The sequence below is a fragment of the Ascidia mentula genome, chromosome 8 (assembly GCF_947561715.1).
Source record: "Ascidia mentula chromosome 8, kaAscMent1.1, whole genome shotgun sequence".
Lineage (NCBI taxonomy): Eukaryota > Metazoa > Chordata > Ascidiacea > Phlebobranchia > Ascidiidae > Ascidia > Ascidia mentula.
Window position 1 is genome coordinate 9,674,978 of NC_138573.1, and position 14,117 is coordinate 9,689,094.

Consider the following 14,117-nt stretch of genomic DNA (forward strand, 5'->3'; position numbering starts at 1 on the left):
CCTCACCAGTTGGTTAGTGACGTCCTCTATTGTGACAGAGGATCGATTAAAGGTGGGCATTTCCCGCCGGCGAAACTTGTTTTAATAGAAATACAAGTATGCGTCCTTAAATATGGAAATATTCCACTAAATATATTAAATATGTAAACTTACCACTCGGTACATCGCAATACACGTAAGTGGTGTGATACGCGGATAGTTGTTTTCAATGCCCAAACTGAAATTTCAAGATGAAAAAGCAAATTGTGGGTTGATGTATTATTTATTGTATTTCAACAATGCACAAAACGCAACACTGATGGTATTTTTAAATAAACTTTGCATAGACGTACATATGTCAGTACTTACAATAAAAGTATAATAATATACAATAAATGCCAAATCTTTTATAGTACAAAATGAGGTGATTTTTGTAATTTCTTATAAAAAATATTATTTTAAACAACTATTAAAATTATTTTAGTAAATCATTTTATGTTTAAAATAATCAAAACTGTTACTTGAAAAATATTTCATTTCCTCAGTAATTGACTAAATTTTTTCATCATGCTTACACTAAAGTAAACCACCACACCAAAGCAGCGCACACACAGTAATAAAAACCATAACTTGTATGCCATAGACTTTTCTTATCTTCACTGACTTTACTTGACGTACATTTCCACATTCCTTCGGAAAGCAACCCTTTTCTTTAAAATGTTTTAAGTATGCTTCCTTTTCTTGAAATAAAGTATATATCCAATCTTCATTGACTGATGTATGGTCCGAGGCTAAAAGATTTTCAATGGGAAATATTCTGCCAAAAAATCGGGAAGACAGTTCTGCCATTGATATTTTACTTTTACTTACTTACTAAGAGCTTTTAATTACGACCACTGGGATACAGACAAATTATTTAATACCTGTAATGAACTGTAGTTTCTTGCACACCAAAGCAACCTAACATATACTGAACAGAACTCATTGACCTTTTGTACCCGATGGTAATATCCACAAGCCATTTTAAATGTTTTGTTTCATTTGTCTGTGTTTCTGTTATAAAAGTAAAAAAATACAGAATTCTGCCATCATGTTATGGGTATCATTGCTTAAATGTGCATAATTTTAAATTAAATAGTTTTCACATGTAAGTATTATTTTGTCGTATGAAATAAACTCCTAAAATATTTTTAAGCCAAAATAGTTATAAGTGAAACTTAAAAAACTAATGCAGCAACATCTATTTTTAACTTCATTTATTTAACCCCACTAATGTTTAACATAAGGCAGCAATGACAATTAGACGTCACCTTTTGGGGACTATATCAACTAAATGTTAAGAGATAAAAAAAAATTTGCAATGCGGCAACAAACGAAATCCAAAATCAATACAAATAATATGGGTTGGTGGAAAAGTTGCGTTGCATTTCCAGGATTTGGGGTGTCGACATTTTTTTGGGGAATACCCCGATTTTCGCTGTAAATTAAGGTTAATTGTGGTCGAGCATTGCAAAATACGAGCGCAATGTGAATTTTTGCAGTCGTGCTTGAACCGTAATTTTATTACCCTTACTTTAAAAGAAAGGTCTTTGCAACCGAAAAAGGGATTAAATGTAGGTGTAGGCAAGAAAACATGCAAATCAAAACTATTATGCATGCGGTGGCCCGCTGTCCACCCTTGTACATTTGCATGCGCTAACAGTTTTAAACTTTAAAAGGCACATGTGTAATATTTACAATGTGTTCAACAACTAAACTAAATCGACTTTTCACAGAGGGAGGGCAACAACATGTATGACCACTGAAAAAAAAAAATTTATGGAGTTTGACGAAAAATGGCACTTGATTCATAACAATGCAACATGTTTGGCAACAATGCCATGTGTTTGTTAACAATGCTCTGTGTTAGATAACAATGGCTAGCTTAAGCAATATACTGGACCCTTGGACCCCCGTGGATACGCCTATGTGTGTAGTCATACTTTTTGTTGTGTAGTAACAATTATAAAGTTGGAACTTTTATGTGAGCTGAGAGAACCTGGCAAATAAATATATACTAAAAAATAAAATCAAACTTGAATATGTGGTAGTAATGCCCTGAAAATGTACTAATTCGTTAAATGATGATAATCATACAATTGAAAAGGTATTGTTGAAAAAATATGTAATAATTGTCCCAAACCTTTGTCACTTTGTTCATTCGGAATGCCATGAGGTTGATCATTAAACTTGGTGGTTTTCTGTGGAAGCAATGTGTTTACAATGCACTGCAATGCTCCTAACCTTGGATATGTCACATTTTCAAGTACTGGAAGGTCTCTTTTTTTGGCAAATCTAAATAAATTATTTTGTTTTTTATGTTTTTTAGATGTTTTTTTTAAAAATACCTAAAAAATAAAAATACCAGCACTTGTTTAATTGGAAGCAGTTTTTAGCAAATAAAATATACTCATAATAGAATAACTGAAGTGGCACTTTGGAGGTAAAATACATCTTTCATGGATGTAGTTGCAAGCAAACATTGTTTGCTTACCACTTAGCTGTTACCACTGTATGTGTTAAATTGAATCAGCTCATGGGAAAAGGGTACTTTGGCACTAAATGCCTAATTAGTTCTATAACTACAACATTTTACAAGAAAGAAAGTATTGTTTAAATAAACTTAGTTTTCAAAATACATTTTAGTGTAATTCATAATTTAACAGGGAAATGTTAACAGGTAAGTTTCCCGATTTCCTACTTTGGGTTAATTTTTGATAAGGGCTTCATAATAATTTATCAGGCTATTTAAATCCATGAAAATGCACAAACCTCTGACTTCCTGCCCTGCGCTTAAACAAAAGACCACCTTCTGGAAACAAAATAAACCACTTATGACATCTTTGCCAGTTGTTTGTTTTAAGATTTGTTTTTAGCTGTGAAACTTGTAATTCAACAGATTCATCTACTCCAAGTTTTAAAAAGGTAGGTAGTTTCCTTGCATCAGTACCCTTATTGGGAGAGAAAGTAGACTTAATATAAGCAATGTATTATTTTTTGTTATCAAATATTACTTGTAACAGAAAAATGTCACCATGGCATTTGGCAACCCAACCAAAATTAAAGTATTGAAATATCCAATCCATAATCCAATTTGTTGTCTGGAACACAGCCATATTCTGCAGACGTCAATAAAAATACTTAGTTATATTAATGGTTTGTTACAAATCAAATTGTTGTTTCTTGCATAATAAACTGAAACATATTCAAATATCAGGACTGACAAAACTATTATGGTAATTAAGTCATGTGTATCAAGCAAAAAAAAGAGGTTTCATAGGTTTTGTCCAGAGCTGTCCTTATTTCTAAGATTTGTCCTTATATTAATGTTTTAGTCTTATTAAAGACTGGCCAGTAAAACATCTGTAAAATGTAGTAATATTTGAGTTGATTCCTATTTAGTTGTCTTTATTTTCTGTTTCACAACGATGGCTGCCTGGTTTTAACACAAACATGAAATTTCAATTATACATATAACTCGAAATCCCTATGAGGCAATATCTGTTTTAAACCATACTCCCTAGTTATCCAAAAAGCAAAATGTAACTGAAATATGGTTTGCTATACGAATGCAAGGTTGAAGCATGAAAATGCAAAAAAGCAACTTTTGTCCAAATTTGCAAAGATCTAGATTAAATATTCCAGGTTATCTTAGGGTTTTTGTAAGATTGCGAATAATTTGTACTTCCTATTTTATTTGAATTAGACAGTTCCAACTTAACCAAATCTGGATTATCCAAGTTCTACTGTACTTACATATTAAAGGGTGTTTGTCAATAAATACATTGATAAGTGTTTTTGGTCATATAAATTTCAATCATCTGGTTTATTATGAAATACATACATGAAGACATTTCATAATAGTCCCAATATCTGTAGGAGTTTGGTGATTGGCAATTAATAATACTCCATCATGCTTCAGGGTACTTATATCTCCTCCACTTTCAAATACTGCTCAAGAAAAAAGTTTTGTCTTGTTGTTTATACAAATCTACTGATCAGTGTATATCACATTGGAGGAAATTCAAATTGAAGTCAGCTGACTTATTAGCAATATGAAACTGATAGTTTTATAACATTGACTTAATATCAAAATAAATTGGTGTCGCTGATAGAGTACAATGCCAACTAGAGGGCTAGATTCTGAAAAAATTAAAGAACCAGTCTCACACTGGAGGATTTGCTTTTATGAATTAGTGGCAGTTTTGCAATTATGCAGAGGGTAAAAAATTAAAATGTTTGCATGACCAATCAATTTTAAATTTAAACCAGAAAATATATTGAACATAAGCAAAGAATTATACCATGATAAAACATAGTATTTGTAACATCATATTTTACTTGAATGTCCAGAAAGGTCAGACCATGATGCCACAATTCCAAGTAAAGCATCATAAATTTCCCCTTCGATTTTCCAAAACCAATGTGGGTTCCAAAGCTTCAGGGGCTGAAAAAAAACACTTACATTACCCAGAATTTATAATTCGACACCCAGAAAAGTTAACAGCACATTCAAATCTCTGTAGTCAGTACTGTTACGTAATGACTTTCTTTATGACAAAGGAGTACAAGACATGCATTCCCTGAGAGTAAAACTTTTTTTTAATAGAAATACTATTATATGGTCTAAAACATATTAAAAAAATTAATGGGTAAATTTTTTTGTTTTCTTGCCATTTCTCTTCAAAAACTGAATGTTGGCAAAAAAACGTTTCTTTGGTGCAGAGAATGGGTTTTTAAATGTTATACTATTATTTTCTTACCAGCTGTGGCATTAAATAGGGCAGTTAGGTAACTTTTTATTGCATTGCAATTTATTTATTCCAAACTACAAAGCAATCATGCCTTCTGTAAGTACCTGATTCATTTTTTGCACACCAAACTTGTTTATCTTTTTAAAGGTACACAGAAAATAAACCTAGTTTATATATTTGTAGCACCCCACTTCATCCACATTCTGAATTTTTTTCTCTTCTGTTATACCATGTTTGGTTTAATGAGGCCAATTTTGGTATTTCCATCACACACAAAATATTTCCTTAAGTGGTCCAACAAATGTCCTCCTGGTTTGGCCAGTCTGGCACAAAAAAATGTAGGTGAATAAAAGTTAGGTTTGATTGTGTCAGAAGAACAGATTAATTAAAATGGTATTTAAATATATTGCCCTATTTGATGCCACGGCCAGTAAGAACACAGCAGTGTTACATTTAAACATCCAATTTCTGCATCAAGAGGTTTTTAACCCCAAAGTCACTCATGTATGGCCAAAAGCAACGTTTTGGCCAATATTCAGTTTTTTAAGTGATATAGCAAGAAAACAAAAAATTTTACCCCTCTAATTTTTTGATATGTTTTGCACAGCTGATAACCTCCGGGTCACACATCAGACAAGATGAAACTCAGGTTCATAACAAAGGTCAAAAGGTTATTGCAATAAAGAAACAAAAAATTAAGAACTCAATACAGAAATCTTTGTTAAATTCCCTTTCAAACAACACCAAGTACATCAAAATTGTCCCAGTAGTTTTTGAAATACAGGGATTTAAAAACAGAGGGTATACCCCAACTTTACCCCAAAACAAAAACTTTAGGGTAGCATAACTTTTGAACCACTGGTCTGATTGGTCTAAAATGTGTGACTGTGACATAGTACTTATCAAATATCCCAAGTTTCATCCAAATTAAAGAGGTGAGGGCTTAGGTCATTGGGTGATTTGACATGGAATGACCCTAGACTGGAAGTGCCACACTACGTTAAAATGCACCAGTTCGCCACAACCCTCCAACTGGAATCCACTTATAACCTAAAGTAGGCCTGCCTATTATGCCTGCAAAATTATCTTTAAACTTACCAGTAACAATATATACCATATTAAGTACGCTGGTGGACATAACACATTTTGCACCATATACAAAATGAGTAAAGGAAGTTGTTTACATAGGTTTAACCAGGAAATTTGTGCACTCTCCATGTTTAAAACTGCAAAGTTGGAATCATAACACAAATCTGGTTAATATTAAATAAATATTTAAGGCAACTTCATTTATTCGTATGCGGTAACATTGCACAACAGTTACTTGGGGCTAAATACACACACTGCATTTGAACAGCTAAACAATGAGCACATGCATACAACAGTATAGAGGATTAACTAATTTAACAGCTTTCGTCAAATCAAACTGAATTGCCTAGGAAACAACTATCAGTGTTTCCCAAAATGTTTTACTGCAATCCTATTCTTTGTGACATATCTTTTCAAACATCTGATGCAATATCCCGCCATTGTTTTTATTTTTTTTTCTCGCGGAACATGATAAAATACCCGAAGCAGTTTAGCCAGCTTACCGGGTTACTCTTGCTGATTTTAAATTAATTTCGTCGAGTCGTTTCCCCCAACGTTGGCGGCAATATGGCTAGTCATTGTTATCTCGTTCGCCTTACGTCTTTCAACTCGCCCTACTCTTGCTCAGTCTCCTTTGCCACGGAATCGCAGGGAAAGGACCAGCTATGGTCCAAGATCAGACCTGCTTAAAAGAATCCGAACATGTAAACATACCATCGGTCTCAGTTCTGGTGACCAAGGTCTATGACTATGATGTCACACAAAGACTCAGATCACGACCACCTATAGCAGTGTTTCTTAAACTTTTTCCAATCACGTACCGCTCATTTGTTTTTAATACACTGCGTACCACCGTATTACTATACCATAACTGTTATGACATACCACCAATGAATAACAATTTAGCCAATATCACCAGTTGCTTGGATTTCTGTATTGTGCATTTGTAACGCAATAGTATCAACGTGAAATTGTTGCACAGTTGAATACACGATGTCAGAATTACTTCAACAGTGCAACAATTTCACGTTTATACTATTGCGTCACAAATACACAATAAAGAAAACCGACATCATGTATTTGCAGCGGTTTTGGCTTCTGCAAAGTGCGGCAAATTGTATAGAGTAGACTAAATCGCGTACCACTTGAAAAGCTCTCGCGTACCACTAGTGGTACGCGTACCACAGTTTGAGAACCACTGACCTATAGTATGGTGTTGGGGTTTGCGGCTATAGATGACATACCCACACCAACGACGGGCATTCCTGGACCCTTCGTACATACGATTAGCTATAATGACATAGTAATAATGCATAAGAATGTTGGCAATCAGTGTGTAACAAAGCGCTTAGCTTTCAACATGCATCCGCTGATTGCATTGCCATCTTCAAATTCAAATTCGTTGAAAAAAATCTGGTTGGAAGCGAGACCATATGACTCAAACCAAACTAGCAGGTAATTTTTGCAAAGATGTCTCTTCCTAACTGTTTCTCTCTCGTGCTTCTCTAATTACGTGTAAGCATATCCACAATTTACTTTAGCTTGTATATAAATTGCAGATGCTTTGTGCGACGATTTAATTATTGTCCATATACACTGGCATTGTCGTGACATATGCGGCGCATATGTTTTTTGCACTCGCACACTCATCATGTCACGGCACTTCCGGTAAGTATCATATCAAGTAACAACAAACCATTTACATTTGTTTTTCGTGTTTTTGATGTTTTGACAAGCTGAATAAATTTCGAAAGCATTTGAATTGATTGTGTGGTGTGAGCTAGCCTATATAAATTATTTCTCTACATACAAGATACCTTAAAGTAGGTTTACAAGCGCATTTTTAACGTTACTGGAACCATTAACAAAACACACCAAAGAACCTGCTTTGTGTACGATTGTAGCAGTGCGTATCTGAGGCGATTTGTGAAATCGGGCGCAGCGTGAGTATCGTTGTCGTATCGTTAGCCTATGGGAGTCAGCCTTAACTAAAAATTGCCATGAAAACACAAGACGCTACCGTCAAGAATATTGTATTTTATGTAGCCTATGGTGTTGTTATGTTTAGGCGTATAGCCTACTGTGGTGTGAAATCAAGCTTTAAATTTGGGACAAAAACAATTTACTGACAAAGTGTTCATTGAAGTACTTTCATTTTGCGCACGCCCGGTACAAGATCGGCAATGCACTTGAAAACTACCAACCACAGCCAAGTCAACCTTATAACCCAAAGAACTGCGACAATAAGACGATTTTTAAGACGTACCGATTTTAGACGATTCGGTGCATCATGTACTGTCGAACAGAAAAACTGGACAAGATTTTGGGAATGCAAGGTCAAATTTTAAGTTTACTAAACAATGAAGAGAAAGATGTCGATCTTGATCAGGAAATTGAACAGATCGATAGTCAGTCTGAATTTCTAGTATTTGAAAAAAAAATGGAGAACAAAGATTATTGGCATGCTTTGGTAATTAAAGAGCATGTTGTAATTCTAGTTGACCATAAAAATTAGCAACAGTTTATTTTTCAAAGTGTTTTTTATTGTAAATTTGACTGGTTTTCAATGCTTTACAGACAAAAAGATTGAAAAGAATGCGAGGAGCTTCTGTTGGGGAAACGACTCGACGCTGTTTTAAAGCAATTGGTACTTACCACTTATGGTCCAAATACAGCTTTAAGGGACGGAAGAGGAAGGCTGCATTAGCATAAACATTTACACGCAAAGCTATAGCAAGTAATTTTCCTTCTACCATCATTCTATTTGGTTGTGCTCCTAAAACCCGGTTTTCTACAGAGGCGTGTTTGGCAGCGCATCCACAAGCAACCCTCAAAGAAGTGCAACACCAAATTCAAGAAACTTTAAAACATGCCCCAAATAGGCCTGGGGGTTCAAATAAACCTAAAGGATACCAGGTAAAAAGCTAAACTATTATGACTTGATTCATCCAAAATGCATCACAGGGGATGCAAATTCGTCGCGTCTTATGAAATTCCAACACTTGCTTTTGTAACACGACTAAGTTCTGTTTTTTTTTCCAAACGTTTACAGCTGGTGGTAGAATTTATGCCTTTATATAAATATATGTGTTTATTTGTTTCAGATGAACTTGTCCAGCAGTTCGGCGGAGTCATTAATACTCTTAATAGATAATGATGAGTAGCGTAAAAATGGAAAAATAAAAGCTGTTAGGAAACTCTTTGTTGATGTGTCATTTAGCAGAAAGGTTAAGATTGCTTGGCGTGCGAAACGTAACCCTAACGCCATTTTGTAACGTTTCACAAACGTTAAAGGTGCCTCAGTTTCCACTTAACCTTTTGACGACGTCACAAAATGACGTTTATGAGATAACTTTTTAGGTACGTGATAAGCAGGTCCGTTGTTCAGTTAACGTTAATCGGCGTCCACACTTTCACGTAAAAGCAACGTATCCATATATCGTTTTTGCAACATTGGCGGCACCAAAAACTAACGTTATTTTTACGTAATATTGTCACTCACGTTTTTAAATATTTCCACAGCCGAAGAGCCCATTGACTGATGTAATTAAGTGTCTTTAAACTCCATGCACTAACCTCACTCTATAATTAAAACGCTATAAAGCCATTTTATTTTTTACACATTTTCTCATTCGAGGAGCCCTTAGTGTTCGACGTAGGCCTATGAGGAAAACTTCTTCAAAAAGCCTTTCTACACAAATTTTTTTGTCAGGACTCGCCAAAAATAAAGACTTCGTTCGCGACTGTATTATTATTTAGTTGCTATAGCACACTTTATGAGTAACACTGTATGGAATATCAGCATCATTCCAGGGCACATAGCTTTGACTTTCACATAAATCTTTGAAAATGAAACACAAATCACAAACACCGTGGTGTAAAACAGAGTTATAGCAGGTGAAGACATTGTAAATAACTCTAAGGGTCTCAGCGCCTGGTTTGGCGTGCTGGTCGCCTGGGGTTGCACGGGCTGCCGCGTCGGTTTGTCGGGGATCTTGATTACAAGAGCATAAAATATAGTACACATCGAGATTATCTGTAAACCGGATATAGGTGATTGACGTGTGCTGCGTTAGGAGTCAACTTGTTCACACCTAGTGTTCACTATTGGAAGAAGTTGTTCCTGCTTGTGTTATCTGGGACGCATTGAAATGGTTAGTGTAATACAAGAGTTTGTATCGTGTGATACATTTTATATGGTAAACAGGATATTGAATGACTCGCTTTACTCGGGAACATTCGATGAGTTTATCATATGGGCCGCAGTATGGGATTTCGCAAAACTTGTGCATTGCTGCACACGAAACATTACGAAATATAAACACTGGTTTCTGTGACGTATGTTACACCATTAAATCTCAACATGTGATTAAACTTCATAGTTAGTGCAAGTGATTTTTCAAAGTTGTGTAGCATAACTTTTGCCTCGCATTTAGACTCATACCACTGCCAACAAAAAAGTGCAAACCAAGTTTTGGCCATAACATATTATTATCATTTTATTTTGAAAACAGGTTCTCATAATTGACTCAAGTAGGGATGTTTGCTCTTTCACAAAAAGTTTTTTTTTTCAATTTTCCATGAGATTACCAACTTTTTACAGTATTTGAGTGTGTAAAATCCACTTCGGAAAATGTCTCTTGATCGTTTCTGCCAAATCAAGTTGATATAATTTCTCTGAACCACAACAAATTTATAGGCCTACATCCTACCATGTTTTAGGAATATCCTCAGAAATGATTAAATGCTTCGGCATTGGCACACTATGCCTAAACGACCGAGACTTACTTCAGTCAACAATGTTCTTTAACAGACTAAAACTTTTTTCACAACAATACATGTTTCTAGAACAAAATCTGTTGGAACTGTACAAGAACCTGCACAAACAAATAAAGAACAACACCGAAAGATTATTAGATTAGGTAAACCATAGTCAACACAATGGTGCTTTTTACAAGCAGAACCCTTCCGCATTAACTCTACCAAAAGACAAGCAAATATTGGTTGCCCTCTGCCTCACAATCCTACACGTGCATCGATTCTGCGCAACAACTACCAGTTACGCATAAAAATGTTAATTGCAGCAATTTCCAACTTCTTCACTGATCGATCTAATGCTGCAAATAATGCCCAACCTAAACCAACAATATTATTTTTTGGTAATGAAGCTTGCATGTATGGAATAAGTAGCTGTAGCAAACGATGTGACATTTTTATGACTATTGCAACTGTCGTCTACACATTAGAAAGCAAAAGACAAATGTTTTTCAAAATAATGTATGTTCGTAGGCTAAGCGCGTATCTTTTCAAACATTTAGGCTATACACAAAACAAAATTTATTAAAAGTAGATTTAGAATCGCAATAGTGGTGTTATCCAAATTATACCCAGAACCCGTTTAAGTTTAATAACATGTGACATCGACATTTGAAATAAAAAATTATTGCACTGTGAAATGATCATAACCTTTGACAATATTGACTTAAGAGGACACAGAAAAACAGTTATTGGTTTATTTATTGCGCGGTTAGCATTTATTAGAAGATTGTCGTTTCGTCTACTCCCGGCAAAAGTAATCATTTTTTTAGGCTGGCAACGACGGCCGAATCCACTGCTAAACCAACAAAACTAAAGTAATGATAAAACACAATTATCCTGTCATTACACCACTGTTCGTCTGGCAGTACTTTAAGTTATTAGGTCAAAAAATGATTACTAGGATTGACCTAGATTATTGCACAATCATCTAAGATACTGTTTTACAAAATGTTTCGCCTATACGGCATCATCAGTATTCTAAAAACAACAAACGTAAATAAAACAAGCAAACATTAGGATTGGAATCAAACGCACACATCCCGTCTTACATATACTTAACATCCAAACATTCCTTTTTAAAAAAATCTATTTTCGCCCGTCCGTGAGGTGGTTAGTATCTATCAAAGTTCGCGTGACATCATAATTGATTTATTTATTTCGGCCAAATTTATTCCGCTAAATTCCTAATATTCGGTTTCGGTCCAAACCTAAGCGGCACAAAACTTGTTATTGTGTCAGTTCATTACATAAAAATTAGTTATATCATCTCACCAAAAGTTACGTCAATGTGACATTACTGAGCGAAGAAGCGCACGATCCCTGTCATATTTGAGTACCGAACGTATCCCTTGCATGTTTTCAGATCGAAAAAGGTTTACGATTTTTGGTCGCCACCAATTTTAACATTACACAAACATAAATTGACATGTTGAAAAAATTGGACATGATTTTTGCCAAATTTCCTTGCAATTTTGAAGTTTGGCCTTGTTATTTGCTTCAGTTCCACTTGCGCGAACCTGTCGTAGGGAAAAAAGAAAAAAAAAGAGAAGGGACTATGAGAACTCGAATAGCCAGAGATTTCAAAACATATGGCTACTGGCTGGCCCATAAAGAGTAGATATAGCAAAGCGTTTACTTGAATGTTATGACTATATTTACAGTCTGATTAGATTTCAAAAAGGCTTGATTGTAAACATAAGGAGTTACAAAATGAATTCGGATATATCTGACGAATCACAAAACATGAGACACAAAGAAAAGAAACGAACGGAATGCATAAACAATGCTTTTGCGGAGCTCCGGAAATGTATTCCGAATGTTCCCTCTGATACAAAGCTATCTAAAATAAAAACACTAAGACTAGCATCATCCTATATTTCGTTTCTTTCGGAACTCCTGGAAGATGATGACAACAACTGCAAAAAAGAATTTCATGCCGAGATACAGATTTTGAGATGCAGAGACAGACATGTTAATCATCGGGTGGTAAGTTTCAAACGGCATTTTTAAATTCACATGGTAATTTATCTTTAACATGCTCAGTTTAATATATCTAATTGGAGCTTGAATTTTATGTTATTTAACTTTCTAACATATAGCTAAAAGATTAACTTATATTGTAAAGCAGAGCAAATCACTTTGCAAGCGATATATGCGGATGACACTTTGGTTTAGATAATTTTGAATTTATTTTCATACAAGTTTCAAATTTTTTTTATTTTTACCAGAACACTTCAAACCTTCAAAAATCTATTCTTGGTACAAATGAAGCTTCTAGAAAAACAGACGTTAATTCCAAACGACCATCAAATTCATTACACAGTGGAGAAAAAAAGAAGGGGAGAACTGGCTGGCCAGAAGCTGTGTGGGCTGAAGCGCTTGAATCGTTGGAAAGAACAAAAAAAGCTCAAGAAAATGAAACAGTTGAAAAATTTTATGACAAAAACGATTACAATGCCGACGGATGGCCTCATGACATCGAAACTCCTCAACCACAGATAGGATATTATCGCTATTTATCCGACACACCAACAAACGTCCAACAGAATGTGATTGCACATCTTGACGTGCACGACAATGAAGCAATAGTAAAAGAAAATCCAATGGATCATTCTGTAGCAATGGCATACCAAACTGTTCCATTTCTTTATTCCACCAATACACAAAGTACCGAAACAAAAATGTTAAACATGTTTGAATCAGATTTGCCGACAACTTTTGCACAGCATTGCAATGATACTGAAGAATTAGGAACTCCTTTATTTACAAACATAGCTTCCACATTACCTTCAATATCAACTTTATCATATGGGGATAAATTTCAAGGTATTTCGTTTTGTTTGCATACATTTTGATTATTTTGTGTTTTTTCGTTTATTTTACAGGGCATATATCCAAAGATACGGATGTTGGACCAAACCTCATTGAATTGCAAAACGTATCAATTTGTAAGGAAGCAACAGCTGTTACCCATGTAAGCAACTTCTTAGTATAAAAAGTCATTTTTATCGGATATTTGGCAGGGGTTGCTGTAACGAATAACATGCAGTCTAAGATATAGCAAAATAAACAGGAGGGAATTTTTTGAATAGTTTTGATGAAAATGATGCCAACAATAGCAAAGCGTCATCTGCGGTTAAGGAAACTTGAGTTGATCGAACTGAGCGCTTAACGCGGACGAATTAAAATATATGTCTGAACACTTTACTGTCGCAGATCGAAATAGTACATAGCCTACACACGGAATAGGTCTAAAAATCTTTTGAAGTATGACATGCACGTATGTTTTACAAAAATATGCAGCAACCAATTGAGAAGACAGGTTCAGATAAACACTTTGACGCAAAGCAGACTCCCCAACACGAGTACGCTGTTTTATCAAAGTGCTACTTAGGACTGTTTCGGGGACATAAACAGAACGTCAAGCAACAATTTTGA

The 14,117-nt window shown here is 34.9% G+C and overlaps 2 protein-coding genes across 4 annotated transcripts; one reads left to right on the plus strand and one right to left on the minus strand.

Annotated features, from left to right (window-relative positions):
- Positions 1 to 252: 252 nt before the first annotated feature.
- On the minus strand, positions 253 to 6,627 carry LOC145910359 (acyl-CoA:lysophosphatidylglycerol acyltransferase 1-like). Of its 3 annotated transcripts, none has more exons than XM_082997452.1 (9): positions 6,365 to 6,627; positions 5,871 to 5,998; positions 4,360 to 4,465; positions 3,863 to 3,969; positions 3,033 to 3,137; positions 2,791 to 2,969; positions 2,162 to 2,313; positions 903 to 1,032; positions 253 to 796 (listed from the first exon to the last, which is right to left on the minus strand). In XM_082997452.1, exons 2-9 carry the CDS (start codon positions 5,988 to 5,990, stop codon positions 556 to 558), a joined length of 1,140 nt encoding a protein of 379 aa, XP_082853578.1. In that variant the 5' UTR covers positions 5,991 to 5,998; positions 6,365 to 6,627; the 3' UTR covers positions 253 to 555. The 3 variants fall into 3 exon arrangements, with proteins under 3 accessions (XP_082853578.1, XP_082853579.1, XP_082853580.1); XM_082997454.1 differs by having other exon boundaries at positions 617 to 770; XM_082997453.1 differs by lacking the exon at positions 6,365 to 6,627 and having other exon boundaries at positions 5,871 to 6,334.
- Positions 6,628 to 12,389: 5,762 nt separating this feature from the next.
- Positions 12,390 to 14,117, plus strand: LOC145911889 (uncharacterized). Its single transcript, XM_082999328.1, has 4 exons — positions 12,390 to 12,665; positions 12,908 to 13,505; positions 13,565 to 13,653; positions 13,983 to 14,117. The coding sequence occupies exons 1-4, from the start codon at positions 12,390 to 12,392 to the stop codon at positions 14,115 to 14,117; spliced, it is 1,098 nt and encodes a 365-aa protein (XP_082855454.1).